This window comes from Pan troglodytes, chromosome 10 (assembly GCF_028858775.2).
Source record: "Pan troglodytes isolate AG18354 chromosome 10, NHGRI_mPanTro3-v2.0_pri, whole genome shotgun sequence".
Classification (NCBI taxonomy): domain Eukaryota; kingdom Metazoa; phylum Chordata; class Mammalia; order Primates; family Hominidae; genus Pan; species Pan troglodytes.
This window is the reverse complement of record NC_072408.2, coordinates 133253960-133281445: the sequence shown is the minus strand read 5'-3', so window position 1 is coordinate 133281445 and position 27486 is coordinate 133253960. Positions and strand designations below refer to the sequence as shown.

At 41.3% G+C, this 27486-nt stretch overlaps 1 protein-coding gene across 1 annotated transcript; it reads right to left on the bottom strand.

Annotated features, from left to right (window-relative positions):
- On the bottom strand, positions 1–26684 carry LOC104001743 (uncharacterized). Its single transcript, XM_054664111.2, has 10 exons — positions 26479–26684; positions 23459–23541; positions 13352–13549; positions 8692–8799; positions 5530–5805; positions 4794–4972; positions 2413–2763; positions 1632–1785; positions 682–836; positions 1–42 (listed from the first exon to the last, which is right to left on the bottom strand). Exons 1-5 carry the CDS (start codon positions 26567–26569, stop codon positions 5767–5769), a joined length of 519 nt encoding a protein of 172 aa, XP_054520086.2. The 5' UTR covers positions 26570–26684; the 3' UTR covers positions 1–42; positions 682–836; positions 1632–1785; positions 2413–2763; positions 4794–4972; positions 5530–5766.
- Between the last annotated feature and the right edge of the window lie 802 nt (positions 26685–27486).

The following is a 27486-nucleotide window of genomic DNA, read 5'->3' as shown; positions in this document are numbered from 1 at the left end:
CGCTGAACTGCCTCCACTTCTGTATCCTGTTCCTTTTTGTGTCTGGTGTTGGAATAATAAAATAAAAATTATAGCATCTGGATAAATCTGAATAGAAGATACTTTATATTAATAGAAGATAGTTTGTGTAGGAGATTATCAATTTTATCTAATCTGGAATATGGATGGATGTGAGGCTGGGTTTCAGTCTTTATACATCTGAGATATTGCTAGCTTTCTCATCCCTATAGGGTAAAGTCCTTCAGAGTTCCCAATCTAACTCTGAGTTGCTCAATAGGATCCTTCTTTTAGGTGAATCCTACACTTCAGTTTCGCACCCCAGCACTGTAAGACTTGTGAAAACTCTAAAATTTAAGTTTTTAGCTACTGCTTTGTGCTTAGTTTTGCTGCCCTCACATATGACCTTGGTGACACATCAGTAAATTTGTTGAGAGGAAAATTAGCTCCAAACATTGGGCTTATTTACCCGATCTCCCTTCTCCATGTTATGCTGGCCCCTCAATTCATTCCTACCATGGCAACCATAACCTCAATTTTTTTTCGCCATCACTGTGAGATGACTAAAATCTCTGCTCACCTACTCTACATTTTACACTTTCTATTCAGCCTCTCTGGCCTGCACCACTTAAAAATCTAATAAATATCTTAGAACGAAAAAACAACATAAAATTCTAGGCTCACCTTAATGAAGTTGCATTCTCTCCTTCTTGATCTTTCCAACTCTGGAAGCCTTGAGAGTTCCTTGAAGTCTTTTAAAATGTCACTCTTTGGTGTTTTTGGTCAGATATTTTTGCTGTTCTCAATAGTACAGATAGTTTGGTGTGAACTGGTGCATTCTAGACAGAAATGGAAGAGCCTGAATGTCACTGTTTTTAAAAGCTTTTAAAAGAACAGGTAGTGTTTTTGCTTGTTAATATAAATTGGCCTGAAGCCATCTCCCTCGTTTTGTTTTCCTAGTGTTCATTTTTTCCTTTAATTTATTTAACCAATTTAATATCAAAATCTAACTTAAAACAAAATTATGCAGGACAAGAGATGAAATAATGAAGAAAGACTGTCACTCTCAGAATATTTTTATTCTGGCTTAGGATATAAAGCTATATCACATAAAACACACATCAGCTAATTTAAAACAATTGTATTTAATTAGGAGACAGTTACACTAAGTGTAGGAAAATGTGTGTAAAATAGTAAGTACCACATAGACCTTATCACTCTATGGCACTTGTCTTAACATTGTAATTCAGTATTTTAAAGTTTGTCTTTTTACAAATTCTGTAGATTTAGCATGGTTGGCTCCTGGTATGGTCTCTTTGACCCAGTATTACAATCCAGATTACCGTCTTTCACAATCTTTTAAGCAAATTCTGACATTATTGGAAACGGTTTTCAAGGCTGCAATTGGAAAAAAATTCCAAGATAAACAAGGAAAGAAAAAACACCAGTCTTTGTAGGATGAAGATAGTTCTTTATAATGACTGAGCATCCAAATTAACTCTGAAGAACTTTAAAAAACAACTCATTCCTATGGAATTCTGATGTAGTGGGTTGAAATTGCAGGTATCTAATAAGATCACTGATGTGTGGGAGTCATAGGATGGACGATAATGACATCATTGGCCAGCACTTACCCTGTTATTGAACATCGGAATGGTTGCTTCATTCACAAAGATTTGACCAAGGGTCTTCTCTGTAAAACTACCAGGTCCTTGACCCATCGCCATAGCTGACTGAGTTAGCGGTGAAGGCATTTTGTCCAAGCAAGGTCCATCAAGTTCTCTTCTCCTGACAATTGAAGAAGATTATATTGAAGACATCTAGGGGATTGAGGCCAAGCCCCACAGTGGATGTGCTTGGAGAAAAAGTGCATGAAATCCAGACATTGGGGTATCCCAGTTCTTCCCTTCCTGAATCTTGTTCAACATTCACTTCTCTCAATTATCTGAGCCAAAGCCTTCTAAGATGTCTCATTTTAGTGTTAATTATCCAGAACTGTAACCAAAGAACCTAACTAAAAACTCACTGCTGAAAATTACTTTCAGAGATGCAAATACCTGATAGTCAGTCAACCCCAGACACTGAGGATTCAACAACCAAGACTGAAATAGGGTTATCAACTCACATATGGGCACCCCTGAGCTGACAGAAACCTAGACCCTAATGAGTAGCAGATGGTGCTTCTGAATAAAATGGTCAATTAGCTGTTTTGAAAACAGTTAGCATTCTAATGATAATAACCCCTTTTGAGAATAGGGATTCCTCACATGATAAGGACATTATTTCCCACTAACTCAGCAACCTAAATCTAAATGATACCAATAGTTGTAAGAATTAACATTTATCAAGCACTTACTTAAATGTGTGCCAAGCTTTCATGCCCGTAGCTTTAGACATATAATTACATTTACTCACCACTGCCATCTTATGGAAAATATCTTCTCATTTTCTGGTTTTGGAAGTGAAAAATAGACAACAAACAAAAACCCTGAGACCTAAAAAGTCCACAGTCCATGGTCTCTTGGGTAGCAAGCAGCAGAGCTGGGATCTGAATCCATATCTATCTGACTTCGGAATCCACATGGGCAACCTCTACTCTTCACTGCTCCCCTGTGGAAAGAGGGCCTTTCGGGCTATAACAACGTGTAGTATCATCTTCTTAGCATGTGGGGTTGTCCTTTCCAAAGGAATAAAGTTGTTTTTATTCATGTCTCAGCATCCCATAAAGTTTCTTTTAGAAATCTGTGCTGATTACTCAGAGTCAATCTGTAAATGTGATACTAAAATCAATATGTATTATAGATTATGAAATGCAAACATTGTCTCAGTAAATATTTATGACATAATGCCCTAAATTGCATTCAATATTATATTTTGATTATCATTTTTAAAATTATAAATCATATAACAAAAGTCTAAACAGGCAACTAATCAATAGCACTTGAAAAAAGTAGGATTCTACCTTAGAAGCTTGGGGGTAAATAAGATATGCATGGGTTGCAGAAGGGGTGCACTGAAACTCCTTACAAAAGAGTCACTTACGAAACCCAGTTTGCAACACTGGATAAAATCAAATCAGGAATAATTTTTCAGGGACCAGATATTTGTATTCAAAATTTGCTCTAAAAAAAAACCCAGCAACAACAACACATACACCCATTTAATTAATATTCCAAAATAAATTGTTACTCATTATAGTCAACCTGAATGAATGCAGCCTTTCTCTGGCATCTTTGTGGGATTGGACACACTGTGAGTTCCCTCACGAAATACTTCATAGGATGGTAAAATTCAACAGAAAATCTTGTCTAGACACAATCCCTGCTTGGTCACCCTGGAATGCATCACAGAGCCACACGCTACTCTAGTGGGTAGAGGTCGAGATGCTGTCAATAATTCTACAGTGTACAGGATGGCCTCCCAGGATGATGAGTCATCTGATGCAAAATGTCAATCATATCAAGGTGGATGGTCTGGTTTGGCTTTGTGTCCCCACCTAAATCTCACCTTGAATTGTAATAATCCCCACTTGTCAATGGCGGGACCAGGTGGAGATAATTGGATAATTGGGGTGCTTTTCCCACGATAGTGAGTGAGTCTCAGGAGATCTGATAGTTTTATAAGCATCTGGCATTTCCTCTGCTTGCACTCATTCTCTCTCCGGACACCCTATAAATAGGTGCTTTACGCCATAATTGTAAGTTTCCTGAGGCCTCCCTAGCCATGCAGAACTGTGAGTCAATTAAACCTCTTTTCTTTATAAATTACTCAATCTCAGGGAGTTCTTCATAGCGGTGTGGGAACAGACTAATACAGTGGAGAAAGCCTGTTTTGAAGGTCCACTTCCCTACCTAATATATTTATTATTAATTATTTAAAAAAATATTAAACACAGAACTGTAGTCCAGGCTGTTCTCAGAACTAAGGCTTCAGCAATGACAAGGCAGAGTCCCTGCCCTGAGATTACCTCCTAACTAGTAACGTGACCTTTGGCAAGATAAGTAAACTCCTGAAGGTTGGTCCCTTACCTGTAGAATAGGAGTACATAATAATATCTAAAGTGCACATTTTTATTAAGGATTAAAGAAGTTTATAGACAAGTTCTCTTTTGTACCTGTCCTCAAATCCCATGTCCCCTTCCCACCACCCCTTGGGAATGATTTGTAACATCTTATCTAAGGGACTCCTTTGGTTTTAGATACCTTCAATCATCAGTAGGTTCTTGATCATGTTTGATGAAAACATACATTTTAATGTTAGTCCCATCTTGTAATATTCCTTATTTTTTGCTTTTTCACATTTGCCATGGGAGTTGCTGGTGCAAACAACAGGTGGAAAAGTTCAAGGGCAAAAGGAACACTTGCTAAATATAAGTTTCTCTGCCATCAAAAGCCATCTGTTGGTCAACAACACTGGCAGAGTGGCCATAGTATAGCAGACACTGAAGCAGCCTCTGGGAAGTGCATGACCATTATATAGACAGATGAGACAGATGGCCCCATGGAGATAGAAATCCACAGCAACTCTGAAGCCATGTACAACTCTCAACCTAAGTTCCAAAAAATCTTCCACGGTGTTTCAATTTGCAAAAGAGAAGTATAAGCAGATCCATAGAAATTAAAAACAAATAATCTCCAAATCTCTAAACTTTGTTCAGTGATGTAAAAGGATCTCTAAACTTTGTTCAGTGAAATAAAAGTACTTAATCTGCTATAAGGTCTAGGCAAGTCCAGAAAACTTGCCCCTTGGTATGGCAGTGGGACAGCATCAAATCCTCCCAGCTGTTCAGTGCTTACAGTAAGCCTGGTGGCATGTCTCAATCCTTACAAGAGCCAAGAGAGGTGGATGCTGTAGAGATGAGAATGGTGTGGCTCAGCAAGGCTGAGGAGTGGGTGCAGCCTCTGTGGTGTAGACCTCCTTAGACCTTCTTCAGCACCAAGCATAGTGCCTTCAATTATTCAATCTGTAATGTTTTCTAAAAACAAAGATATGCATAAAGACCTATTTTCACAGAGTCAGGAGTCAAGAGAGATAGTCTATTACTTTAGGTGTGTCCATTTTTAGATTACTTCATCTATTGCTTACAAAAAGACCGCTGCATTTCTAACATAAATGTGGTCTAGGCATATGTGTCCCCATTTCCCTGATGGATTTTTCCTGAGCCAATGTACAAGCTTCTCAGACTGAAAGAAATAACAGTTTTGCTGACCCTGTGTTGAGAGTAATTACTCAACATTTGATAAGAAGGCATAATAGGTTGCCCCAATTCAGGTAACAAAAGAGGTCAGGGTATCAGAAGGGGTTCAGAGACCTGTTTGTGGGTGCACAGTTTTCTATCCCTCGTATCTCTGTGTAAGAATATCAAAGTGTAAAAATGTGATTCTGTCTTGAACTTCTTCTACTCACATGGGTGAGATGAAATTTTAAATATTAATGGTTAAAGCAGCCGAGAAATGATCAACTAACTATATATAATATGAAAAGACAGTTCACTTGAAATCTGAGAAGAGAATGTAAAAATGCAGTACTTACGTTTGAGGTGTTTTTCTTACTTTCAGATTCTAAAGGTTGAGAACGTTGGGTGTGATGTGACAATTCATTTTGCACCAGCCCTGCTGTCAAGGCCTTCACCCAGATGTCTGTGTTGAGGTCCCAGACTTCAGAAAAATGAGAGAACACGTCGACCAGGATGACAGAGAGAAATCCCAAAGCCATATGTGAAAGTTGATTTCTCCACTGGCCAGGCAGCAGGAGTCTGAGAGCCTCGATTTAACAGCTTGAATTCGAATTGAATAAAGCCTCAACCAGCTGCAACAAAAAGTGAAAGATTTCTGAAAAGTAACACTGATAATTGCGGATAAATTCATTGTACTAATTAATCTTACTCTAACAGTAAAGTAATTCGATTCAAGTATCTTCCACTGAATAGGCCAACATAATGGACAGTGAAATATACACCTTCCATTGGTAAAGATTATAAATTAAAATTTTGATTTGTGTTTCCTTTGCTTTCAACTTTTAGTATAACCCATGGAGATTAAATTGGTCATTAGAAGGCATACTACATACAGTTTGGTACCTGAATACAACGACAAACAGACATACATTATTTTTAAAAATTTTTCAGTATTCCACTGCCTAATTTCTTTTTCTCTGCAAGAAAATTGTAGTTTTCAAAGCATTTGATTTTGCAATGACTTATAACTAAATAATACGCCAATCTTAGAATGTGTCTTTTAGTGAACGTATGTTCTCATTCATGTTGGCAAATATGTAAGGATGAAATGTTGGTTGTCAGGTATACATATATTCAGCTTTAGTAGGTACTGCCTAATAATTTTCCAAAGTATTTTAACAATGTTAATTAATATCTTGTAATGTTAATGTTATAAAGAATGTTTTCTCCTTTTCTGCTGATTATTTGGGCTAACATATTGCCTTCTATGTTATTTTTTCTTGGAAATGTGGCCTCTGTGAAATGAATGTAGATGCTTTTATCCTACTGATCATTGAACTCTGTTCCTAAAGGGAGTTGATACCCTCTGTGGCACTCTCATCTGGCGACAGACATCCTGAGTTTTATCTATTTCCTTCTCTTATGAGTAAGATAGTTAAACTCTCTGTGTTTCAGTTTTGTCACCTGCAAAATTGGGATAATAACAGTTCCGACCTGATGGTGATGTAGTGTGAAATAAATAACATTATATATAAAGTGCTTAGAAAAGTACTAGACACAATGTAAGGGCCTGAATTATGGGTTAACGCAATAATTATAACTGCAATAAACTGATCAGTGGAATACCATTTTATTTGCCATTTTTCTCTTGGCTGTCTTGCCAAAAAGTAATAAAATAAGGTGTGCTAGCTACTTCTGGGAAATAGTTGTCTCTCTTTAAAAAGAGAGAGATGGCTGGTCATGGGGGCTCCTGTCTGTAATCTCAGCGCTTCAGGAGGCTGAGCGGAAGGATCGCTTGAGATCAGGAGTTCAATACTATTCTGGGCAACATAGCAAGACCCCTGACTCGACAGAAAAAATACCAAAATAGTTAAGTTGGCATGGTGGTGCATGCCTGTAGTCCCAGCTATTTGGGAAATTAAGGCAGGAAGTCTCCTTGAGCCCTGGAGTTTGTGTAATGATGCAATCATAGCCATGAGCTATGATTGCATCATTACACACTCCATCCTGGGTAGGAGAGCGAGATCCTGTCCAGAAAAAAAAAAAAAAATAGAGAGAGAGCGAGAGAGCTGCATAAGGAAAATATTTTTGCTCTGCTCTCACTACAGATTGGAAGTTGTCAGGTGTGGGAATGATATCTGGAATTTCAGCAGCCACGTTTGACCATGAAGAGACAAGAGTGAATAGAAAGCCAGAATCCCAAAATACCCCTATTGGAAAGGAAAGTCCGGTTTCCTGAAGACACCAGAGATCTGTGGACACAACTTGCATTGACCTGCCTTTGCATTTACTGTTAAGTACCCAGTAACCGTAACTATCATTAACCTGTTTGTTAGGTGCGCCATGTCTTGCAGGCAATGTATCCTAAGTGATATAATTCAAAAGCCAGAAGGGGTAAAGACATCCCAAGGTATGTAGGAAAGAGTTTTCAGATGTGCCATCACTCCCCCTCCTCACTCCTGAAGAGAGGCCTCAGGAGCAAGCCAATCGTAGCATTCAATACAAATGTACAAGATTGCAGTCAACATCTCCTTCATTCTTCCTTCCCTCTTTCTTCCTTTGCTGGCCTCTTTTCTGCTCCTCAAGCACACCAAGCATCCTCCTTCCTTAGGACCTTTTCACTTGCTATTCGCTCTGCAGAAAGTTATTTTCCCCAGATGACCCACGCCTTTCTCACTCATGTTCTTCAGGTGTTCAAACATCACCTGCGGGACAGGCACCTTATGTGTGTAAACTAAATCAAGTGCAAGCACTTCCCCTCACTCTCTATTGTCCTTGCCTTGTTTTATATACATCGGCACACTCATCACAACCTGATAATCCATTAATCGTTTATAGCCCCTTCCATCATATTATCAACTCTCAGGAACTTTGTTGTTTATTTTTTGCTGTATCTCCAACATGGATAAGAGTGCCTAGTACATAGAGGGTGAACAAGAAAAATTTGTTGAATAAACTTCTTCAACAGACATGTATTAAACACCTACTACATACCAGACACATAAAATAATTAATTAGATCTGATGAGCTATCAGTTTGATAGTTAATTTGAAAAGTAAAGATATCTTAAGGGAAGCTTAAAAGTCATATTCTAGACATAGAATAAAATGCATTATACAACTTTAAAATGCATTTGCCCTTTGAAATAAAAATATAAATAGCAAAGAATTCGTGTTGATTAATGACAGTTGGTGATTTATAAGAGCTCCCTATCACTGCAAATTCAATGCTTCAACAGCTTCTGAATTCTCAGACAGATATAAATTAATTTCTATTGACAGAAATAGCAAAGTCTTTATTCCTGGGTCTGAAAAAGGAGTTTATTTTAGACTAAGATGTTTCTGCATATGATTCATTTCCTAAAGCCCTGAATATTAAGACATTCTATGGTGTGCTCATAAAAACTCTGCTTTGGAATCTCACTTTGGCATTGTCTGATATCTGTTTTCAGGGCCTGTACCTTTCTGGGCTTTTGACCCCAAACCTGACTATAAGATGCTGAAGAGCTGACACTATACCTTTGCATTTCTTGCAGGCCCACAATGCAGCCTCAAAGTGAACACGTGCAGAAAGTCGGCACCAGGGATGTGCTGAATCGGGAGGAGGCACTGCTCAGCGGATGAGACCTAGGCATGGAAATCAAACAACTCAAGGCGAGATTTCTTATCTGCCTCTTACTATCTGTGTGACTTTAAGCAAGCCTTGTCTCTTTAAGCCTCAAGGTCTAAATGGACAGAACGCATGTAAAAAAATCAATATTGTTCTCCTTAATTCAATCAAATTAATAGAAAAAATAAATAGATAAATATTGTCTAAAACAAATAATACCAGTCTCTAATTCCGATTTTCTCCAAATGACTATTTCATCTTCAGTTACACCCTCTGACTTCCAGAGCATGGATTTTTGTTCCAGAAAAATTTCCCTTTAAAGCCTGCCTCATATCACTTCTAATAGCATTCTTCTGTTTTGCGTTTTCTGAGTATTCTCTTAATCTAAGGTTCTCTATCAAGTTTTGTCTTCTAATTTCTACTCTTTAGAACATTCTGCACTCATCCAGTGGACATCCCTATAAGGACAATTTAGAGAACTGGCTATCCATGAATTTTTTTTTCCAGGAAGCCACAGATCTATACTGAGGAAGTATGATAGTGCCTCAAAAATACACAATTCTGCACACATTCTCATCAAGCCTTGACATTTGGGTATCTGTTAGAAATACATATGTTTTCTACTAATACTTTTTAAACTATCCAAGTAGATAACAACACACCCAGAACACATACAGCAAAATGTTTGCAAGAGAATTCATGTGAAATGCCAGGAACACTTATGCATATCTTTTTTGGTTTGCAGGCTTCTCTCTGAAAAAGAGTCTAAATGGCTCACGTGCCAAGGAGAAGAAATCTCTACAAGTTGCAGCATGAATTAATGTGACATGGACCTTCCTATAGAGAAGTCAATTCTTAAAATTAGAAATCAGTTTCTGACCCAGGAAAATGAGTTGGAACCAGGTAGTAACCAAATATCTCTATGGAATATTCTTTCTAAGACAGGTGGGTGAGGTTTGTAAATCTTTCAGGCTAATTTAACCAGCTAATTTAATGCAAAACACAGCTTTTTGTTTTAAGATTTGTTTTTCCATTGAGAATCTTTTAGCAGTTGGTGATTGTCTCTGAGATTTTAACATCTTTCTACTTTTATCTGCTTTATTTACAATACTTATATACTCCCTAATATTGCTCTTTTGGGGGCAGATAAAGGGGCAGGTGAATGGCGGGGCTCGTAAGCACAAAAATGACATCCATTCTATATCTACATTTATGTCTCTTCTATACATTCACATCTCTATATCTATCTATCTATCTATCTATCATCTATCTACCTATCTATCATCTATCATCTATCAATTTACCTGCCTATCTATCCTGTGTCTGTCTTCTACATCTACATGCATACCTTTTCTGTATTTATACCTTCATTCATATTTGTGTTTGTGTATTCTACAGCTATATCTACTTTATATATTCTACATCTGTATCTAAATCTATATTTCTCCATCTATGTAAGTTTTGTGGTTCTCCACTTCATAAATCCTGTTACGGCCCCAGTGGTGGACAGAGCCAAAAAAGGATTTTGGAGCCAAAAACACATCCTTTCAAATGTGGTTTGGTTGTAAATATAGAAATAGTGCAGTTTCACCACTTCAAAAATTACCTGCTGGCCATTTTTTTCACCTCTGAGGATGGAGTTTAACTGGCAGTGAAATTGACGGCTAAAGAATTTAAAATGTTTCTCATAATTCTTCTTGAGTAGAGATCTCACCTTAAATCCTGCTGAGCTGATCAGTGCATTTACATCATCGGGATATTAGAGTTGAAAGTCACATCGATTGCAGCAGCTCCCTGTCATGAACTTCCTCAGAAGGGAAGTAGAAGCTGAGCTTAAAAAGAAATTCCATCACCTTGAAGTAAGGCCACATTCAAGGTGTCTTTCAATGCTACTGATGCATGAAGCCACTTGTCTATTTTACCTCTAGCTAGAGAAAGACAGATAGGTATCTATATTCACAAATCTATCTATATCTATCCCTCCATCCCTCCATCCATCTGTCCATCCTTCTGTGCATCCATCTACCTAACTGCCTACCTATAGACATCTATCTATCTATCTATCTATCTATCATCTATCTATCTATCTCTATATGTATCTATATATCTATATATCTGTCTATACATCTATCTACTTACCTACCTATACATCTCTCTCTCTTTCTACCTGCCTACCTATACCTATACACCTCTCTATGTATCTATGTATCTATCTATCTACCTTCCTACGTATTCATCTCTCTATCTACCTATCTACCTACATATACATCTATCTGTCTGCCTGTCTTTCTGTCTGTCTGTCTGTCTGTCTGTCTACCTACCAACCTACCCATCTATACATCTATATATCTATCGACTATGTAGTTGAGAAACTGGGCAGGCAAAGTGGCTCATTTAAAGCATAAATTCAGTCATGTTGTTCTTGTGCTTAGAAGCAAAATGACTTCCCATTTGGCTTAGAATGAAATGCAAACTCTCCACCACGATGGGCCAGGCCTGTGTGACAGCTCCTGCTTCTGCTGTCCACTTTGTGTCCTTCTCCTTCACCCATCCTTACAGCCACAATAGGCTTCTCTCTGCACACCCAGTAACAGAGAACTTTTAGTCGGCATCAGACCTCTTTGACAAGGTGACAGTTTAGTCAAAGGAATCCTGCAAGAAGAGAATCTGGCCCTGCAGCAACAGGGCAAAGGTTATTTAGCCTTCGAAAGCAGCCAGTGGAAAGGTCCTGAGGGGTAAGGAGCCCAGCAGGCATTGCAATGCCCGTTGCAAACTCAGATCATTCTGCTTAGTGTTCTCCAAACACTCATCGCTATCTGAAATCGTCTGGATCATTTGTTTGTTGTCCATCCCACTCATGTAAGTTCCATGGAGGAGGAGACTCTGTTTGTCTTATCTGTATCATTGCCCAGGACCCTAAACCTAAAAGCCTGCATATGACACACTAAGTGCTCAGTGAATGTCTGGGGAATAAGGGAGCTGCATGATTCTTTCTTTCTTTCTTTCTTTCTTTCTTTCTTTCTTTCTTTCTTTCTTTCTTTCTTCCTTCCTTCCTTCCTTCCTTCCTTCCTTCCTTTCTTCCTTCCTTCCTTCCTTCCTTCCTTCTATCTTCTTTCTTTTTCCTTCCTTCCTTCTTTCCTTCCCTACCTCCCTCCCTCTCTCCCTTCTTTCTTTCCCTTTTTCTCCCGAGACTGGGTCTCACTCTGTTGCTCAGGCTAGAGTACAGTGGCATAATCATGGCTCACTGCAACCTCCACCTCCTGGGCTCAAGCAATTCTTCCACCTCACCCTCCCAAGTAGCTGGGACCACAGGTGCATGCCACCTTGCCCAGCTAATTTTTGTAGTTTTTGTAGATATGGGGTCTCACCATGTTGCCCAGGCTGGTCTCAAACTCCTGGGCTCAAGTGATCCGCCTGCCTCGGCCTCCCAAAGTGCTGCAATTACAGGTGTGAGCCACCATGCCCAGTGGGACCTGCATCTTTCTATGCACAGACTTTCCAAATTCAACCTAGGTAAACTCGTGGCTGCTCTCCATCCCTGTGTTCCCAACCTATTGCTGGTTTCTTTGCAGAGTCCCTTCTCTTGTTGCCTCTTGTCTCTACCCTGGAGAACCAGGTTCACGTCTTAGCTATTACACAGCCTCACCTCACTTCCAGAAGTAACTATAACCCTTTGAACACCTGGTTGGCATCTCTATTAGCCGCATTTGCTTATACAACTTACTTGTCTGGGTTAGAATTCTTGTTTTTTCACTTTCTGCATAACTTTGGGCAAGGTGCTCACCTTTCTGTAGTACAGTTTTCTCACCTGCACAAATAGAGAGCATAATAGTACTTACCCCATAATGTTCTTAGGAGGATTACATGAGCTAATACATAGTCTAACCACAGAACTGCAGGCGGATGTCATGGTGGCCCACGAGCAGGTCCAAAAAGGACCCCTGAAGCTTAAAAGCATTGCAGAGCTCAGCATAACCAAGCAGAATAAGAAAAAGAAAGACCAAGACAAGGTGAAACTCAAGGAAGTGATGGAATGAGCAAAAAGATTAAGGAGCAGAAGCAGTGTGGCCAGGACAAGTGGACCCCAGCCCAGGTGGCCTTCAAGAATCTCCAGGAGAACAAATGGAGAGGATCCTGAAGAAAGCATCCAAAACTTACAGGCAGAGTGTGGAGGACTTCAGCAGACACCTGCTGCACACAATCAAGGAGCATGATGAGGTTCTCGCAGCCAGCTGGACGATGTGGCCTCCGCCCTGAAGATGGAGCAGCAGTGCAGGGAAGCGGGAGTCCACACTGGAGTTGTGTCTGTTTCCTTTGGCATTTTCTAGAAACATTGCTTTGCATGCACCCTCGAATCTCCTGTTGCGACAGTGCTTTTCAGAGCTGTGCCCCCTCATTGGGGAACTTGATTAAAGTGAAACACCTTTTACTCACTTTAGGTTTCTTGGTGGCACATAGAAAGTACACCTTTACGTGTAAATGGGAAGTTTTAAAAGCTTATCCAGAGGTAAAGGCCACTTTTGTGTCCATGCCCTGTAAAAATGTTTTTACCCTCGAGTTGCGTCTCACCCTCTGAGGCCAGCCAGCTATCTTCACCTGGATGAGATGAACTCCAGAGGATGAGGGGCTAACGCCAGTGTGACCTGCAGGTGCAGACTCCTGTGAGACCTGGGGTGGGTGCCCATCCAAGTGTCCTCCACCTGTTCCCTGCAGGCCACAAGAAAGCCACTTGCAGCTTTGTGGTCCTCCGACGGCCTCCTCGGCCACCTGGCGGGTGAGACAGTGCAGCCCGATAGCAAAGCAGCCATCTAAGGCAGCGATGGACTATTTGCCTCATCCCTTTCTAGGTTTGTCGCCCCAGATCCCCTTTCCAAAAACTCCTAATGGACATTGCCCATTGATTGCCACTTTTCTTTGTAATGAAGCCCAGACATGGGCTGCCTTGGCCCTCAGCTCAGAAACCCAAGGAGCCTCTTGAGTTTACCCAGAGTTGACAAGATCACATGGGGCTCTTTGGCATCCCTATGCTCTAAGGACACCTCAGGGGTGACAGGACCAGGACAGAGCCCTAGCACAGACAGACACGGGTGCAATCAAATGGTAGAGCCCAGGTACCAGTGCTGGAGGGCCAAGAGGGCCTGTGTGTGCCAGGTTAGGGTCCACCTGCATGCGCTATTGGGAAACATCATCTCTTTGGGTAGAAATGGTCTCTGTTAATGTAGATATTTAAAGAATAACAAAGGCAGAAGAGAAAACCCAAGTGTGGAGTTTGGAGTTGTCTGCAAACTGTAGAATAAAGCAAAAACAAGTTATTAAAAAGTGAGCTCATATAGACAAATAGGGTTAGAAAATTGATGTATTATCATAGCTTGATAGATATTTGCTTTTAAAATTTTAATTGTAATAATTATAGTGCTTTGAATCATCAGTCCTTTGTAAAATCTTCACTCTCCTCAGACTAAAATACATTTTAGTACAAATGAAGGGATGGCATTTCATTTGTTTTAGAATATTTTCACAGATTTCATACATCTGGCAAAATGTAATTATATGTTAAATACATATCTCATTTCCACATTTAGCGTATAAGAGGAAAATTATTTGAGGTCAAAATTCCTTTGGAAATTCCTTTAAATCAACTGTAAATTACAGCGTATGCATGTATTTGTGTATATAATCCTTTTAAGTAATAACTATGCCTCTCAAAGTGTTGAAAGTCACTGAGTTAGACCAAAAATTGAATGAAAGAGAAAACAACACACAGATAGGTAAGAAGCTGTCCAGTCCTCATCATGAATCGGGCATATTGGAGAAGCCACAAGTGTCCCTTCTTGCCTGCAGGGTTGACTCCATTAGGTTCCACTGCTAACCTTGGCAGACAATCCTAAATTATCTTCCTGTGAAGATTAAGGAGATCGTAGACAACATCTTGCTAAAGATTGAGTTTTAATGCTGGTGCTTTAATTATCCTTTCGTGCTACAAAACCATGTGAGGCAAGGTATTAACATTTAAGTTTTTTTTAAAAGCATCAAGAATTCCAAAATCAGGTACAAAATCAAAAGGCAGATTTTCAAACAGAAACTTTGAAAAGTGGTTCTTTAATGCTTAAAGGATCTCACCCTTTTCCACAACAGAGAAGTGTCAAGAGAAGTGAGCAAGAAAAAATTTCTTTGGACAGAGCTTGGTGAAGAGACATCTTTGTGTTTAAAGGCAATCTTGAAACTCATGGGCACTGTGGTCTGGGATCTGAGTCCTGCTTAGGATGTGTGAGGCTCAGAAAGGTCTGGTTTCCTGTAGGACATCAGAGCTGGGAAGTGCTTCTAATCCTAGAAGGGACCTGGGCTCTCAGAAGGTACTGGAGGAAGGAGGCTTCATGTCCTGTGCACCAGAAATGGGTAAGTCCTGGGCTGACTGTGATATTTGGCATTTATTGTCCAAAGGGAGATGTGTTTGAATATGAGCATGTTTGCTATTGATAATTATGCATAAAAAATAGACAAGGCTGGGAGATAAGCCAGGCAATCAGAACCCTGTGGTCACTCTAGCCATGCAGAGAACCAGCCTGGCAATGGGGCCTGGGCAGAGTCTGAGTGGGGTGGATGAACAAATAAAAGCAGTTGTGAAGGTTCAGGAGGGGTCGGCAGAAGTACACTATGCATTGCTCAGGGGGATCGCCGTCTGTGTGCCCGACAGGGTACCTCCCAGGAGCCCATGAAGGTCTACAGAGAATGAATCAGACTGAAACTTCCACCAGACCAGAGACCTCAAGCCAGCTGAAGACAGTATGTTACAATCTCTCCTGTCTCTTTTGTGTCCTTTCTTCCCTTTCCTCTCCCTTCCTCTCACCAACCCTGGAAAGATTAGAAACCCTGGAAAGAAGAGAGGGGAGAGAGAAGAGAAAATTTTCCCATCGTTTCCCATCAAAGTCTTCCAGCCTGAGCTGGGAAAGGAAATAATTTAATGTAGAATTGTATTTGAAGTTTTCTGTAATATTTTGAATTGATTGTTCTAATTTAGACTGTTTGCAGCTTTTAGGGGAACACAGGATTATTATTGACCCTAAGAGAGGTGGTGGAAAGTCCTGGGCTAGCTGAAATTTTCATCCATTTACAGGAAGGATTAACTTATTGGAGAAAATTTAAGGGCTCAGGGAGACTGAATAATTGCATTTTAATATTATCCCATAAATTGTATATTCAGTGTACCTATTACTAGTGATTTTCTTGTGTTTCCATTCCTCCTATTAACAAATACTTACAAAATATTGTGTGAATCACTTTAAGAAATATAATTATGATATGACTTCAGCTTACTTAACACATGTTGTTTAAAGTTCAAAGCATTTGTATAAATGCTTTCATTAATCTAATTCTTCTTTACAATAAAAACGTAATCCCTCTGGCTTAATACAAAGAAAATTCCCCTTAAAACATTTTGAAGATATTAAGAAGTCTAATGTATATTAATGTCTCCCTCAGCTTCCTGCAAGTCAGTTTCAAATACTTTTTACATTTTACTTTCAGGCTTCAGACTGTGAAAAGGGGCTCAACTTGGTGAATAGAAAACTACCCTGCATTGAAAAGAACGCTGCTGGATCCACATCCTAGGTTCAGCTTTTATGAGCAGTGGGGCTCAGGGGAGGGGAGATTTACTAAATACATGATCCGGAGGAAGTATAAAAAGAATAGTAATAAAAAACAATGCCCTGAAGATTGTAAACACTGAAAGTTGTTGGCTGAGTTTTATCCTATCATTTAGGATTTTTTTTCGTCTTAAGTGACAGAATTGCGGCAGGAACCAGCTCAGAGCAGAAGTTGTCTGGGGCTGTTTCTGGGAGGCTGGGTGTTGGGGGTAGAGGTGGGGAAGGCAGGGACCTGAGTCCCAAGGACTGGAACGAAGCCAGTGCCTTTCTCTCCCTTCCTGGTGATCTCAGCTTGTCTGGTGTTGGTTTGGACTCCTTTGTTCCCACAGCAAAGTCTTCTCCACAAGGTTAAACAGCACCCGTCTCTCTCTCCACAAGGTTAAACAGCACCCGTCTCTCTCTCCAGCTTTTGTCTCTGGTGGCAAGGCTGATTTTACTCCAGTTTCAAACTTTAAAAATCTAGAGAGAGTCTCAGAAAGGCCTGGCCTGGTTTCCATGCCTATCCCGAATCTATCCTGGGGGAACAGACAGCTAAGATTGTCCAGGTTGGGCCAGCTTCCTCCATGGGGTCAGAGGAAGGATGGGGTGCACGCTGCTGTAAAAACTAAAGTAGAGGTTCCTCTTCAAAGAGACTTTCCTCCCCATCTAACTAGGAATAAATAGTAGCTTCTCTTAGAAGCAAAATTTATTCAAAGACCTGTGCTAACATTCTTAAATATCTGCTAGCTGTAATAAAGAAATCAATGTACTTTATGTTCTTAACTCCCACAATTTAGCCTAAATATTTCCCCTGGCATGCTTACACTGGACCAAGCAAGCATTAGGTCATAGCCTGTTCCTCTTCCTTATTTGAAGGCGTTTTTACCTTTCTCAGCACTCCACAAGTTACTTCCGCCTTCCTTTGTTCCCCTCTGCCTTTGCCTCTTTTAAAAAGTTCTAAGTTGCTAGCCAAACGGGACAAATACAGAATCGGAGGTCCTATTGCAGCCAATAGAAAACGGACATAGCAGTAGGGTGGACGCGTCAGGTTATAAATAACCCTGTCTCCTTTGTTCAGTGTACTCTTATGGCAAAATTGCTGGCGAGTGTACTCTTTCTGCAAAAAGTGAAAAAATGGCCTTGCTAAGAAAATTAAATTTATGTTCAAGTGCTATTTCTTTGCAACATCAGGGAACAAGCATTTCTAACACTGCTAAGAAAAAGGAGAAAAAAGCCTTGGAGTAGGATCAAACAGAAAGTTGGAGACTACTAGATTTCAATGTAAGTCCACTCAATAAGCCTCTGAGTGTCTACCTGAGGCAGGCAGATGCTGCTGCTTGCTAAGGATCCAAAGACAAGAAAGGCATGTGCATACCCCTTGCAGATGGCATGCATTCACTATGAGAAACAGAGCTTTCACCCAACAATCACCGCACACTGTGAGGAGCTAGTGTAGACATGTTAGAAAGCAGCACTGTGGCAGCTCTCAGAAGGGGTTGGTGGTCTCTGCCATGGGCAGGTAGGCACCAATGACCTCCTAAGATTCTTGATTGAGGCCTTGTAGGATGAGTAACAGTGTTCCAAAGACAGCAGTAGGAGTGGCTTCCAGACAAGGCATGGAATAGCATGGCCTCAGGCAGAACCTGAATTGTCCCAAATTTTGGGATTAAAAGGAGTAAGTAGGAAAATAGAACAGTCACACCTACTCATGGATAAATGGGCAGGTGTTAGCATGGAGGGTATTGCCGCCATGCTAAAGAGCTGGCAACTTGTTTCTGAGCATGGTTAAAAAATAAGCTGGTGATAGGACTATCATGAAGAATAATAACAGATCCTCATAACTGTGGACTCTGGATAGGCATCGTGCTTTGTGTGTTTCACCCCTTGAACAGGTGCTGTTCCAGTTCTTTATTTTATTTATTTATATTTTGAGACAGAGTCTCACTCTGTCACCCAGGCTGGAGTGCAATGGCGCAATCTCAGCTCACTGCACCTCCGCCTCCCCAGTTCAAGCAATTCTCCTGCCTCAGCCTCCCGAGTAGCTGGGACTGCAAGCATGAGCCACTACGTCCAGGTAATTTTTGTATTTTTAGTAGAGATGGGGTTTCACCATGTTAGCCAGGATGGTCTCAATCTTTTGACCTTGTGATCCTCCCATCTCGGCCTCTCAAAGTGTTGGGATTACAGGCGTGAGCCACTGTGCCCGGCCGTTGCTGCTCTAGTTCTTACAGTGCAGGTGAGAAAACCAGGCTTAGAAGATCTGTGTGCTTGATCCAGGATCCCTCAGACAGTAAATGGCAGATCTGGAAAGTCAATTCACTACACTACACAGCCTCTTGAGAAAGGCGATGCATGTGGCAAACACAGAATATAGAGAAATACCGAAAATGAGGCGTTATTACTTTCAAGCCAATGTCAGAAACAAATAGTTAATACACTGGACCTTTTAGAATATGTGAGCTCCCAATTTGCCCAGTGAAACTCATCAGCATTATTCTAAACTCCTCAAATGTCCATTTGAGTGGGGTGGGTCACAGTTTGTATTTGTTTTACTATGATTTCTGTGAACCATGTTTTGAATTTTAACATTTCTTCAGAGAATAACCAACAATGATTGCAGGGAAAGAACAAGTTCTGCTTTCTTACTAAAACTGGCTATTTCTTTTTTATTTATTCATTTATTTTTTTAAGATGGAGTCTCACTCTGTTACCCAGTCTTGAGTACAGTGGTGTGATCTCAGCTCACTGCAACCTCCACCTCTAGGGTTCAAGCGATTCTCCTACCCTAGCCTCCTGAGTAGCTGGGACTACAGGCTTGCGCCACCACACCCGGCTATTTTTTTTGTTTGTTTTTTATTTTTTTGTATCTTTAGTGGAGACTGGATTTCATCATATTGGCCAGGCTGGTCTCAAACTCCCGACCTCAGGCAATCCACCCACCTCGGCCTCCCAAAGTGCCGGGATTACAGGCGTGAGCCACTGTGCTGATCAAGAACTGGCTATTTCTTAAATCATGCATGTGCATGTAATAACAGTTCATATTCATGGAGCACCTATTCCATGCTGAGCTCTTTATGGGTGGTCTGCATCTGAATTGCTAATTAATTGCCAAAGACTTCAGTGTGGTTGCACAGAAAAGGATTAAAGTACTCACACACAGAAAAACAGTTACTGATTATGACAGCGCTTTGTGTCAGGCCTTGAAGAGAGCAGGAAAAGAAAAAAGAAGAAAAACAAATGGGAGAAAGGGTACACCAGGATGAAATAAGCCACCGTAATAATCAGAAGTTGACTTCCAGAATCCATTTTTAATGTGAATTATTGATATTTTCAGCAGGTCCAATTTTGTAGCTATTTTGAGATTTTTATTTTTTTTTTCATTTCCATGATGGTAACCAAAGAAAGAAAATGTCTAAGTGCTGGCTTGACAGCATGGAGATTTTTTAAGGGTCCTCTTTGGTTTCTGACTTCTGAATTTTAAGTATCTATGGGAGCATTAATAATGAATCCATCTTTGCTGCTGACATTAATGGCAATGCCTGATCCTAAGGCACAGAATTCACCTTGGCCTTAGAACCCCAAAGAAAAATTCCATTTGCCTCTGGAATAAGAGGCACAATTACAGGGAGGAAAAAAAAAAGAAAAAAAATGCCTGCCTGACTCCAGAAATTCTTTCCATGGAGAACTTTCGTGATTAAGTTTCTAAACAAGCTTCACTGCAGATGTTCTGGGTATCTCTGGATTCATTTCTTCCACGTGTTTTCTGGGATGTGCTAATTTGTGAGAAAACACTCTCCTCCCTACCTTCTCGTAGCTACATGGTGTATATAACCCATGCCTTTGGAAGAATCAATTTTATACTTTGTGAAGGCTTCAAGACAGGATATTGGTGAAAAATGAGGCAGCAGAGGGGGTGGAGGGGATGTATTAGTCTCTTCTCATGCTGCTAATAAAGACATACTCAAGACTGGGTAATTTATAAAGAAAAAGAGGATAATGGACTCACAGTTCCACATGGCTGGAAAGGCCTCAGAATCATGGCAGAAGGTGAAAGGCATGTCTTACATGGCAGCAAGCAGGAGAAAGCGTGTGCAGGGGAACTCCTCTGTATAAAACTATATAGATCTCATGAGACTTATTCACTATCACAAAAACAGGGGAGTTTCTGGGCCAGAGTGAACGCTTTTATCTACCTCAACCTTTTACTTTAATAATACACACAGGAGATGGGAGAAATTGAGTACTGTCACTCAACTTAACTGTTTTCAGCTTCTTAAATTTTTGCCCAGGTTTCTCTCCTTAATTCCTTCAGTTCCAAAATAGATGAGGACCAAAGACAATATTTACAGCTAAGCTGCTCAGGTGCCTCAGTGAAAAGAAAGAAAACTCTCTTACCTCTGCCCACAGGGGCAGCCTATTTGTGGGTATAAAGTCTGGGCTGTCTAAGAAATGTGAAAGGAAAATATCCTGGGCCCTTTCAAGCTGGGAACTGCTTAAGGCAAACCTGCCTCCCATTCTATTCAAAGTCACCCCTCTGCTCACAGAGATAGATGCGTATCTGATTGCCTCCTTTGGAAAAACTTATCAGAAACCCAAAAGAATGCAACCATTTGTCTCTCACCTACCTGTGACCTGAAAGCTCTCAGTGTGGGAGGGGGAAGCTTGCTTTGAGTTGTCTCTGTCTTTCTGGATGGATCTAATGTACTTCTTACATATATTGATTGACATCTCATGTCTCCCTAGAATGTGTAAAGCCAAGCTGTACCCCAACCACCTTGGGCACATGTCATCAGGACTTCCTGAGGCTATCAGCAGCGTGTCTTCAACCTTGGCAAAATAAACTTTGTAAATTAACTGAGACCTGTCTCAGATTTTCTGGGTTCACAGAAATTTTATACAAAAGGAAAAAAGAAGTTTCCTTTAGTAAAAATCCTTGTTAAAACATCTCCCATTGCATCTTAAGACTGTATATTTTCCTTCCTATTATGTTGGTGAAACTTCTTGACGGCCCACATTCCAATTGAGAGACAGGACTAGCTGGATTTCCTAGGCCGACTAAGAATCCCTAAGCCTAGCTGGGAAGGTGACCACTTCCACCTTTAAACATGGGGCTTGCAACTTAGCTCACACCTGACCAATCAGAGAGTAAAGAGAGTTCACTAAAATGCTAATTAGGCAAAAACAGGAGGTAGAGAAATAGCCAATCATCTATTGCCTGGGAGCACAGCGGGAGGGACAATGATCGGGATATAAACCAGGCATTCGAGCTGGCAACGGCAACCCCCTTTGGGTTCCCTCCCTTTGTATGGGAGCTCTGTTTTCATTCTATTAAGTCTTGGAACTGCACTCTTCTGGTCTGTGTTTGTTATGGCTGGAGCTGGGCTTTTGCTCGCCATCCACCACTGCTGCTGGCCGCTGTTGCAGACCCGCCGCTGACTTCCATCCCTCCAAATCCAGCAGGGTGTCTGCTGTACTCCTGATCCAGCGAGGCACCCATTGCCCCTCTCCATCGGGCTAAAGGCTTGCCATTGCTCCTGCACGGCTAAGTGACTGGGTTCGTCCTAATTGAGCTAAACACTAATTACTGGGTTCCATGGTTCTCTTCCATGACCCGCTGCTTCTAATAGAGCTATAACACTCACCACATGGCCCAAGATTCCATTCCTTGGAATCTGTGAGGCCAAGAACCCCAGGTCAGAGAACACGAGGCTTGCCACCATCTTGGAAGCCACCCACCATCTTGGAAGCCACCCGCCATCTTGGAAGCAGCCACCACCATCTTGGGAGCTCTGGGAGCAAGGACCCCTGTAACACATTCATCCTTGAATGACAAAATGTCTGGTCCAGCATGGTATTATAACATAAACATGGTGGGTGCATTTTGTTTTCCTTGAATTCCTTCACCATTTACCCACATTTTCATTCTAGCATTCTCGAATGGAGCATAATCAAAGCGAATGTCTGCATGTCCAGTAACCAGGCAACCTGAGGGATGGAGAAGGATTGGGACTGCCAGTGGTCTGGGTAAGGAAGTTGCTCTGCTGCTTTGTCTTGTCTGTTTTTGGGGTTTCCCCTGCTATAGGGAGCAGCTGTCTGAATCTGGATTTTGGTCTGGTCTGGCGTCCATGCTGGACAGCTCACATGGCCAAGTTCAGCCCCTTTCATTATTTCTTTCTGACCCAGTAGAGAGACGGCTGACCATTCTTTGCTGGCCCCTGCTGTAGGTCCTGGGGGCCCTACCTGGGACTTCCCATCACTGGTCTTTTATAAGCTGGTCATCTTTGAATGAAAAGGGCTCCCCAGTGATGTGAGACACACCTGCCTGGTGGGCTGCCCTCTCCGTGTGCCCACTCTCATTCATAGTCAAACACGCCCACTCTCATTCATAGTCAAACACAGCAGTGGGTTCAGCCAAGATCTCTGTGCCAGCTGATGCTCTTCAAGTGCAGGTTTCTGGAAACCCTTCTCCAACTGGTTTCAACAGAACAGAAGAGTTCACTGATGAACAGAACTACAAAGCCCAAGAGTAGAACTGACTGACTAGACTCAGGGGCTGGAATAACAAATCCAGTCTCTTCCTCCTTCTCTGTGTCTTTGGTAAATGTTAGATTTCATTTTCAGATTCCACTCACCATCTCAGGCTTCTATAATCTATATGCTTAGTGACACCTGAGGAAAAAATGTAGTATCTTTATCTGGTAATTTCTTAGGAGTCCCAGAACTCACACTCATAATCAGCTCCACCTTATTGAAAATTCATAATAATCAGCTCAACCTATTCAAAATCCTAACACTTAACTGTGGCCACCATGGTCAGAGGGATGGAGTGAAGAGGCTTGGAGAAGCCCCACTCATGTGCCTCCTGGTTCCTAATGACAGCAGCAGGGAAGAGGGTGGGTTTCTGATGCTCTAACTGGTCAGAAGGAAAGCCTCATTAAAATCCCCAGGTAATAAAAATAACTAAATCAAAATAAAATTTGTTACTGTGAGCCCAACAAATGAGTTGGGACATGAACAACATCAACAATTATCTGCCCCGATAGCCACTAATTACCTTTGGGTGAGGCAGCACCATTTTGCTGGAAGAGGTTCTGCCTCTTGTGGATATGGATGGTTCTCTATTATTGTTACCAGCACCTGAAGGTGATATGGCTCTGATTAGTGGAGGAACACCAGATTCTTCCTCTCAAGTCAAATTAGAAAAAAACGACTGGGACACACGTGGAATAGTTTTAAGGAGCGGAGAGTTTAATAGGCAAGAAGGAAGGGAGAAGACAAAAGGAAGAAGCTCCCTCGTACAGAGACAGAGAGGAGGAGTCTCCAAACCCAAAAGAGGAAACCCCAAGTGGGGTGGATACCCGCCAGGTATATGTAGAGGCTGGAGGAGGCGGTGTCTGATTTGCATAGGGCTTAGGGGATAGGTTTGAACAGGCATGTCATTTATGTAGCCCTGGAAAAAACTGACCCTCCCACCCTAGCTTTTTAATATGCAAATACAGGCCGCCATGATGTTCTACACACGCGGGGATATGTGGGGGTGGCCATGTTGCCAGGAACATGTGGGGCAAGGGCAAGAAGGCAGCGGGAATCCCCATGTGTGGGTGGACCTCGTTTCTAATGGCTCTCATTTCTAATGGCTCTCATTATCAAAGGTTGCCCACCTGGCTCTAACAGCTGGGGCTTTCCAGCTAGACAGGAAATGTCTTTAAAAATGAAAATTTCCCAAGTACCCCTTTTTATCTCTATCTGCCTGAAATAATTTCTTAAGAACTCCTACCACAAAAGCATCCTCCTTCTTTAAATATTTCCTTGTTTATTTTACTAGGGAAAAAGAGCTGGTGGTGTCACCATTGTTCAATTTAAAGACCTAATTGGAATTACTCAATTTTACACAATTTCTCAGAATGGGTATCAAATTCCCTGGGTCCATAATCCACATAAAAAGAGAGATTAGGGTGTTCGGCACCTTTCTTAATATGCAAAACTAAAATTCTGGGTGCTATTAATAAGATAGTCCTTTCTTTTTCAGACTGTCGGAAACATTATAGCCAAACAAAGATTCTGGTTTATTTTTCTCAAGGAAAGTGGAACTGATGTTGGAATTGTGAGGAGATTTAGACATCATCAGAAACGATTCATGTCATGATGTTGGAAGTCTCCTTTCTTCTTTAGTTCTGACAATGCGATGTAAAAGTATATATTTTATTTAAATTTCTATCTTTATTCAGATACAGTTGATAAATAAAATTGTAGACATTTAAGGTGTACAACATGATGTTTGGAAATACATATGCATTGTGAAATAATTACCACAATCGAGCTATTTAACATATCTCATCTCACATAATTACCATTGTGTGTGTGTGTGTGTGTGTGTTTAGTGAGAGCATTTAATATTTCAATCCTTAGCAAATTTCTAGTATATAATACAGGATTATTACCTATAGTCACAATGCAGTACATAGATCTCCAGAACTTATTTATCCTGCATAAGTGAGATTTTGTACCCTTTGACCAATATCTCCCTATTTTCCTTTCCCTGCGGGCCCTGGCAACCATCCTTATACTCTCTGCTTCTATGAAGGTGATTAGTTTTAATTCACCTCCTGGGGTAGCAGTTTCAGTAATCAAACACTCACATTCCTGCATTGATTAGCAAATGCCTAATTAGAAAGTCCACAGTCCAGAAGTTCTCACTAAATCCTGTCAGCTGCCGTTTTCTATGTCTGCTCAACACTGGAGGTCTCATTAGCTAGTGTAATTCATCTAGAAATGCTTTTTCCTTGGAAAGTGTAGTGGTGTGTTCTCTAGCAACATGGATGTAGAAAATGGGCTTTCATTGACGAGAAAGGCAGATGGAATAAACTGAATCAGTCACTCCCCACACCTGCAAAACAAGGTCTCACCATCTCATAAGCCCCATACTCTATACTTGTAGGGAGAACACATGAAGTCAAACCCCTAAACCACCCTCCATCCAGTCACTGAGATGGCAAATTCTGGTTGCCAGATGCCAACTGTGACGGATTTCTTCTTTTAGAACATTGTCATAACTGTCCCATGGGGATGTTTTATGGCATGTGTTATGTGTTGAAGGACTCATGTGTTGAAGTCTTTGTTTTCTTTTTGTTGTTGTTGTTGTTGTTTGAGATGGAGTTTTGCTCTGTTCCCCAGGCTGGAGTGCAGTGAGGTGGTCTCTGCTCACTGCAACCTCTACCTCCCAGATTCAAGCAAGTCTCCGGCCTTAGCCTCCCAAGTAGCTGGGATTGCAGGCATGTGTCACCACACCTAACTAATTTTTGTATTCTTAGTAGAAACAGAGTTTCACCATGCTGGCCAGGCTGGTCTCGAACTCCTGAACTCAGGTGACCCACCCACCTTGGCCTCCCAAAATGCTGGGATTAGAGACATGAGCCACCACGCCAGGCCTCATGTGTTGAAGTCTGAACCTCCAATGTGATTGTACTTGGATATAGGGTCCTTTAAAGAACTAATGAAGATTAACTGAGGTCCTAACAATGGAGCCTAATCCAGTTTGATTTGTGTTCCTAGGAGAAGAGGAAGAGGCATGAGAGATGCGCACCATGAAAAGAGACCAAGCGGGGACACAGTACGAAGGTGGCATCTGCACACCAAGCAGAGGGACCTCAGAAGAAACTGAGCCAGCCAGCACCCCACCTTCGTCTTTGACCTCCAGCCTCCAGAACTGTGAGAAATACCTTTCTGTTGTTTAATCCATCCAGGCTGTGTCATTTTGTTATTGCAGCCTGAGAGACCATTACAGAATGTGTGGTTGGATCACTTACAAGGATAGAGGATCTGGGTATCGTACAGTTTACAGAATGTATGGACCGCTGTGTTCCTACTGATAATATGTATTGATTATCAAATACTCATGTGTATGGCAGAATTTGTCCTGAGGCTTTGTTTCCTCTTAATCTGATTGTGAAGTTGGAGAAAAGGCTAATCCCTTGCCCAGCTCAAACTCTGACAACTATGTAATATTATTTCAAAAATGGTTGCCCATGACCCAAAGGGCTGAGGCTACTTCATGGCATTTGCTCTTTGACTCACCTGGATAATCTCTAGAAATGCACCTGAACTCGCCTGATGAAGTGCCCAATATTTCCCATTGTTCTGGGGAGCTGGGTTTTTTTTTTAGCATGGAAATGAGATGATAATGAAGCCTGAGGTCTTCTTGAAGTCATTTGGTTGGCTATCTTGGCTCTAATCAGTTTCAGCTGGTCTGGTTAAAAAGGGAACTTTTTATTGCAGGCATCCTTAAAGAGTAGCAGAGTAAGGATAGGGTAGAAATTCGGCTATGTCACATAGGCATTATACTAGGTAACACTAACACCAGGGAAGAAATAGTACCCTTCTCACGAGTGGGGCACTGTCACCAAGGAGTTGGTGGGGTAGAGCTCTGCCTACTAACCAAACCCTACATCAAGACTTTATTCTCTTCTTATGCTCTAGAATTTCACAGTAGTATTGGAGATAGGACATTTCCTTAAAGAAAGATGGAAAGCTAAAACAGGTTGCTATTGATCCGCTGGATACAAACAGCTTGCATGTCTGCAAATTATTCTGGTTGACTTGAGCCCAGTCCTGTTCATACAAGGACTTCAAAGACTCACCGGTTCATTCTGGAAACACAAACATTTAAAAACCTCCCATGTTAGCCAGGCACAGCGGCTCTGTAATCCCAGCACTTTCGGAGGCCAAGGCAGGTGGATCACTTGAGGTCAGGGGTTTGAGACCAGCCTAGCCAACATGGTGAAACCCCATTTTTATAAAAAATAAAAATTAACCAGGCGTGATGGTGGGCGCCTATAATCTCAGCTACTCGGGAGGCTGAGGCATGAGAATCGCTGAAACCTAGGAGGTAGTGGTTGCAGTGAGCCCAGATCATGCCATTGCGCTCCAGCCTGGGTGACACAGCGAGACTCTGTCTCAAAACAGAAACAAAAACCACAACGAAAAAACCTCCCATGTTCTTAGGCTCTGGCTCTGTCTGGGACATCTGCTGTCCATAGAGTAACCGAGGGCTATTTCCCAGCCAGTAATTCCAGAGGTTTCCAG